At 43.1% G+C, this 6,985-nt stretch overlaps 1 protein-coding gene across 1 annotated transcript; it reads right to left on the bottom strand.

Annotated features, from left to right (window-relative positions):
• Nucleotides 1–3,103: 3,103 nt before the first annotated feature.
• LOC147884877 (putative 12-oxophytodienoate reductase 11) lies at nucleotides 3,104–6,491 on the bottom strand. The gene is made up of 6 exons (XM_087397229.1): nucleotides 6,462–6,491; nucleotides 6,073–6,227; nucleotides 5,557–5,697; nucleotides 5,261–5,391; nucleotides 3,985–4,164; nucleotides 3,104–3,779 (listed from the first exon to the last, which is right to left on the bottom strand). The coding sequence occupies exons 1-6, from the start codon at nucleotides 6,489–6,491 to the stop codon at nucleotides 3,184–3,186; spliced, it is 1,233 nt and encodes a 410-aa protein (XP_087253355.1). The 3' UTR covers nucleotides 3,104–3,183.
• Between the last annotated feature and the right edge of the window lie 494 nt (nucleotides 6,492–6,985).

Consider the following 6,985-nt stretch of genomic DNA (forward strand, 5'->3'; position numbering starts at 1 on the left):
GGACTATGGAAGTCAAATGAACAAACCATCAAAGACCTATTTCCACAACCACAATCCTTGACAAAGTGGCAAGGCATGACATGTATTCATTCATAGACATATATAGTGGTATAATCAGATCATGTTGGCCAAGGAAGATGCCAAAAAAGACAAGGTCATGCTATTTGGATTGAAGAATACACGAGCAATGTCTTTAAAGATTCATGATTGAAATGATTTAGGAGTACATTGACTAATTCCTAGCCATTTTCATAAATGATTGTTTAGTGTACAATATAAATCCAACACACTTAGAGTGCTTGAAGAAGGTGTTTGAGGAATGCATGGAGGCCTAAATCTCCCTTAACCCATACAAGTGTGTATTCTATGTCTTTATAGGAACGTATTGAAGCTAAAGATGATTGAGCTCTAGCCACCTCAAGATCGAAGTTGGCCATTAGTTGCTAGGGGTTGGTTTGAATTAAAAGCTTTCAAGGAGCTATGATGGAAGGATGCCTTTCACTGACCATAATGAAGGAGGCCACCAACTCTTACGAGGCTAAAACAAAGTCATTCCAAATGGCAAGCTGACGAATCTACATCAATGGAGCTTAGAGTGTCAAGAATGTTCAAGCTCCCAAATGAATATGACATGAGTAAGGCCGAGGAATGTGAGACAAATATTTTGTTATAACGTTTTGTCTCAAGGGGAGAGCCACAACAAGAGTAGCTACCTAAACACCCAAGAAAGAAGGACAAAGAAAAGCATCAAATTCAAGAGAGAGCTATTCAAGGACAGCCAAGATCTGGTGAATAGTTGCAACCAAATATGTGGATCCCATATGATGAAGGCTTACTACCTACCCCTCGGATCGACATCACCAAGTTTATTACATGAGACCTCAAACAATATAGTGACACATACTTCTAAATCTTTCAGCAAGCCATCTATGAAATTGTGCACATCCATGAGTACTTCCATCCCCCTAGCATAATGGAACTTGACCTATAAGAAGCAAAGGGATTGAAGTGACATGTGTAGCCTTGGAATCCAAAAGGGCTCAATGGAAGGTCAAAGGTGTTAAAGCACAAGAGACCATGCTTGGTAAAGTGCAACAGATCATCCTTGGAAGCCAAAAAGTCTCAATGGAAGGTCAAAGAGAGTAAAGCATAAGAGGTCACTCAGGTAAGATGAATCGCTTAAGTGGCCTCTTATGCTCATAATTACGAGATGCACTACTGCTCCATCAGAATTTCATTTAACTTGTTGCTACGTTGACTTTGATCCATGAGATGGGAATAAGTTCTACTTTTGTCCCTTGCGTTTGGTGGGTGCTACTTACAGTTGGTTGGGCTGGATCAACCTTTGATGTTAATGTTGTAGTCATCGTCGTTGCTCCCCCAAGGCTTCTCCACTGCAACTTGTAATTCATGTCTTCGTTCACGAATGCTCTCAAAGATTTTAGAGGCTTCATTTGTGCACTTGGACCACACCACTTCAACTTGGATTGGAAGACTGCACTCCTAGCGCATGCCCATCAAACTCCACAGGGCAAAGGCTTTCTAAGATCATAGAGGTAACTATCCATCACTAAACCACTCTCTTAGAGATCATTCCAAATATGGCGATGAAAAAAACCAAAAAAAGGAGTCGATAGTGTGTTGTAAGTTGGCTTTAAAGACAACTACTATAAAATGTATTGATTCTCGAAGGTCAAGGCCACATTGATGTGTGATTGACTAAACAACTATAACGAACCACCTATCCCAAGGTGGAACAAAAATACCTAAAGCATCTTTTTACCCAACTGAGGGAGATTAAGCCCATGAGAAGATGACTACAACAACAATTGGGGACAATGTTGAAGCCCCATACTAAAGGTGTCAAAGCAAAAAGCAAGGACTAGAGAAAAGTGAGCCATTGGTGGAATTATGAATTCCAAATTTCCACACTAGATTGACGTTATAAAAAGTTTCTAACTTCAATGTGGACACATTATTGGATCTATGATTGGATGTTATTTTCACTAAGTCATAAGGCAATGTTGCCATTCTCTTCATTCAATTTTACCCCTTAGCTTGGTATGACCTGGACCCGAGATTGGGTAACCAAGGTGAATGCTTTGTAAGGATTTATACTATGCTTGTGTTTCCTTAGTTTAGTTGGGTTCTTGAGAGTATCTTTGAGGGAAGATGACTACAACAACAATTGGGGACAATGTTGAAGCCCCATACTAAAGGTGTCAAAGCAAAAAGCAAGGGATAGAGAAAAGTGAGCCATTGGTGGAATTATGAATTCCAAATCTCCACACTAGATTGACGTTATAAAAAGTTTCTAACTTCAATGTGGGCACATTATTGGATTTATGATTGCATGTTATTTTCACTAAGTCATAAGGCAATGTTGCCATTGTCTTCATTCAATTTTACCCCTTAGCTAGGTATGACTTGGAGTCGAGATTGGGTAACCAAGGTGAATGCTTTGTAAGGATTTATACTTTACTTGTGTTTCCTTAGTTTAGTTGGGTTCTTGAGAGTACCTTTGAGGGAGTACTAGAGACAAGTTGCTACATCATCATGCCTAACAATGAGCTAGAAGCTTGTGATGAGGATTGAAATTGAGATTGATGTTATAATCATCTCTTGACTAAGGATAGTTCGATAGGGTGTGATGAGCAATATATCACTACGGTGCACGTCATTGTAATGCTTGTTGAAAGTCCATAGCATTGAGAAATTTTTCTTTTTATTGGTACTTGTTTGTGCTATATTTAGCATGCCCTATCATGTATCGTTGAGACAGAGCAAGAAGTTTAAGTTCATTTTATTTTTCAAAGGTGGCTCGAATTACAAAAAAGCAAGAAGTTTAAGTTCATTTTATTTTTCAAAGGTGGCTCGAATTCCATATAAGGTTTCTACCAAGTCTTATCATCCCACTAGCATAGCTATTACTTTATGCAGGTAATATTAATTTTATAGGTTCATAGAAAAGGTTTCAAAGAAAAAACTTGACAAATGCATTAGTTGCAATTCATAGGTTCAACATCCATGTAAGGACTCCTATCCAAGAGAGTAAAAACTTCCATGTTTAGTTTAGAAAATCCAATGAAAACACTATGTGGATATATATGTATCCAAAGAATGAAGACTATTCGGAGGGTGCTTGCAGACATGGATGAGAACTTTGAGGCTGATATAAATCGTTCAAGGATGGTGTGGTTCTTCGAGAAAGGGGTAATCTGTATAACCCACAACGGGGTCTTGAGTGTAGAAGGTGTCTCGATTGTATGGGTTTAGAGGGGCGTTTATTGCAAATCTTCTGGGCAAATCAGGATTTGATAAGAACCAGCGACCGTAAGCCACCAAATCGGCTTTCTCTGATTCAATGGCAGCATTTCCATCCTCACGGTTAAACCCACCAGCAGCTATGAAAGTCCCCTTAAACGCCTTTCTGATTGGCACAAGACTCTCATCATTCTCAGGTATTGGAGGATTCCGCATCCTTGGCTCAACATAGTGGGCGTACAGTATGTTGAATTTGCTCAATTCCTCTGCCATGTATACTCCCAGTGCTCCTGGATTCGAGTCGTACTCTTCAGCGTAATTTGTGAACGGGGAGAGCCGAATGCCAACCCTCTCAGGTCCGATTTCATCTGCAACAGCTTTGACTACTTCCAGTGGAAATCTGCACCTCTTCTCTAAAGACCCACCATACTCGTCAGTGCGATCATTGATGCCGTCTTTCAAAAATTGGTCGAGCAAGTACCCGTGGCCACCATGAATCTCTACACCGTCAAAACCTGTGATTATCATCAAAACAAAATTTTAGTAATTTTGCCGGACAATGACACCACTAAATAAGATCTACGAAGCCTGGAGACAGGTAGGCGAATTGTGTATTCGCGTTAGAACGATTTCTGTAAGGAAACTTAGCAAGTCAGCAATTATTAAGTCAGTCGTTGTACATGTAGTGGGTGTATAGATTGCAAATGAGGCACCACTTACCTGACTCAATTGCATTCCTGGCAGCCTTCCTAAAATCGTCGACTATTTGTGGAATCTCTTCGGTTGTGAGAGGGCGTGGTTCGGAATATTCACCGAACTCTTTGCCAGATGGCATTATCAACTTCCCAGATAGCTTCTTGCTAGTGGAAGATATCGGGGCTTGTCCATTAGGTTGGTAAGCTGAAACAACACAGCACAAATACTTTTTCAGATGGCGCGCATGCTCTATAAATTTATTTCTCGCTATGAAAGCCCACTTTGAAGCGTAACAGACAAATCTGTAAATTATAGGAATAACAATTCAGCATTAACAATGGAATCCACCAAATTAGGGAAATTTTAAAATAACTTGAAGAGTCTGCAAAAAATGACAATAAACAGAACCGAGGGGGTTTCCCCAAAGCGACCAAAACTAAATCATCTATGAATAATATTCAGGCATCAATGGGCATTGTCACTTAGAGGGATGTCAATTAAAGGCATGAGATTTTAGAAAAGTTATAGGAAGTGCAGGAATGAAGCTGATTTCATGAGCCACGATAGATATTTGAGATATACAGGTTCACAGTCATCGATGTACACAAAGCCCCTTGTCATGGTCATCAGGAAGATTCTTCAGAGTAGAATTTATTTGCATATAATGAGAAAGGACCTTCAGGTCATCATGATGACACCAAAACTGACCAAGATACCAAGGGTATGTTCATTCGACAACTCCAAGGATTCCAGCATAGTTCTTTTGTAGCCAGGGCACCCAATGGACAAGCACGAATCATTGTCCTGTAAAAAGGTTGGCTAAGGTTGGCTTTTTGCAATAGAAATTAATAGGGAATCACGTGTAATGGCAAATAAAGACATATACATGTCCTTTGCGAAAGGCAGAAGAAAGGGTAGGAGTTGGAAAGGTGTCAAACTCTAAGCTAGATCATAGAGGCCTGCAGGCATCAGTTTAAAAGTGGGAGGAATCGCATTTCAAGGACATGTTGCGTGGCTGTCCAGGTTCAAGACATGCATTTGCTGACGTAGATAAATGTCAATTTTGCAACATGGGAACTGAAATTTTCATTTGGTTCTTCACAGCTGAGAAGGAAGAAAAGCTACTTGCCCAGAAAATCAATTGGCAACTTGGTGTCAAAACATCTATTTGGCTGTGAGGTGCCTTGGTAGAAACATATTCCAGCGACTATGGTACAAAAGGAATTTAAGAAAAGAGCATGCCTACACAGGATTTAATGTCATCAGAGTGCCCGGCTGTTACTGGGAAAAGCAATATTACCTGTATTGGAGACTCGGCCGACGTGCCAAATTTGAAGAAAGAAAATGCCGCCTTTATCGTGAACTGCCTGCACAATCGGTTTCCATGCTTCTACATGTTCTTGCGTCCAAACTCCTGGTGCGTGCGGAAACCTGTTCAAGATGGGACAGAAAGAACCAGAACGGCGTTACAAAAGAGAATGAAGTCGCCAATCGTCGTTGATGCCACTGAATGGGCCCCCAAAAAGTCGTCGCAAAAGCCGCTCAATTTTCCGAATAAGAGCAAAGAGAAGAGCAGTGCTAAGTGAAGGCTTTCACCCTTGAGCCGTATCAGAAACGGCAGTTGCTTCTGCAACGAGAAGACCACCGGGGGACGTGCGTTGTGAGTAAAAAAGGATTGCATGAGGCTGAGGCACGTAGTTGTAGGATCGGCATCTGGTGAGGGGAGCGAGCACAACTCTGAGGCAACATAAGAGGGTGATCAGAAAAGTCCGAAATAGATACGGGGTTGGAACAGCAATTTCTGTTTCTCCCTTCGCTCTCTCGCTCTCTCGCTCCCTCTCTCCCTCCCCCTCCCCTTCTGACTGCTGCATTTACCTCCCCAACAGAGTCATACCCAACTCCTTCCCCACCCTCTCTCTCTCTCTCTCTCTCTCTCTCTCTCTCTCTCTCTCTCTCGCTCTCTCGCTCGCTCCTTCAGGACGTCCCGAGACCCAACAAACACCCCTCGCCCGCTACCTCCCCAATAGAATCCCGTACCCAACATCTCCCCCGCCCCCACCGACCCTTTCCTACCCCCAGAAGCAGATACCGTAACCAGGCAGATAAGCACACCTGTGAGAGAGTTGATATGGACCCATTTGGTGAGGGGTGAGGAGGGGGATGGAGGGAGAGGCATTAGGAGGAGATCGGGAAGGCTGCCCATTTGGGTAAATGGTGAGAGGGAGGAGGAACAGGTAAGGCGGAGTGGTGGAGCTAAAGGGCGATGGCTATGGCGCTGCAACAACAATCGTAGCATATTGAAAATGTATACTACTGATTGTAAATATATAGCTTCAACAAGAGGAAGAAGAAACCCAGTTGAACTAACAAGCCTCCTCTGATTGGCCTACGCCACGTGTCTCCTTCTCCTCCTTCTCCCCCTCTCCCCCTCTGCGTCAGCTGCACGTGTCACTATGACATTGCGCCGCGTGCTCGTGAAAAGCTCGCTCATGCTGATTCGCCTGCACACGTGGCACCACAGTAGCGGCCATGCTGGCAGGCGGCGTTCATTTTGATAGATGGCCTTCTTGATGATGTCATCACCCACGTCATTCTTTCTGACTCATTGCCTTGTGTCACCTTGCCTATTCCGAGTCTTTTGAAACACTCCCTCAAACCAACTAGCTCCCAAGGTTGTCGTGTTCACACCAACCAACCTAGTCTATTGCTCTCAAAGCCCGCCCGGCACCAAGGTGTGCCGCACACCCTTCCCTTCCGACACCCAACTCACTAACCAATGGCTTTTGTTCCACCTTGGTCGAACACCCTTGTAGCATGTCATTCATCCAAGTGGTGTCAACCTAGCCTTAAGGTGTTTACACATCAGAGCCCGCCCACATGAGGGAAGGGGACATGTCTTCCACATGGCAAGGCATGATTTCCCATGCCAAAAAGGGGGGTGCCCATCGTCGCAGTCACTTCCCCCCACCCACCAACCTCTGACAAACAGATTTGAACTTGCACCATCCAATAATAAGTCTCTCAA

This window comes from Dipteris shenzhenensis, chromosome 26 (genome assembly GCF_047967505.1).
Source record: "Dipteris shenzhenensis isolate YYH24624 ecotype China chromosome 26, Dip_SZ_1.0, whole genome shotgun sequence".
NCBI lineage: Eukaryota > Viridiplantae > Streptophyta > Polypodiopsida > Gleicheniales > Dipteridaceae > Dipteris > Dipteris shenzhenensis.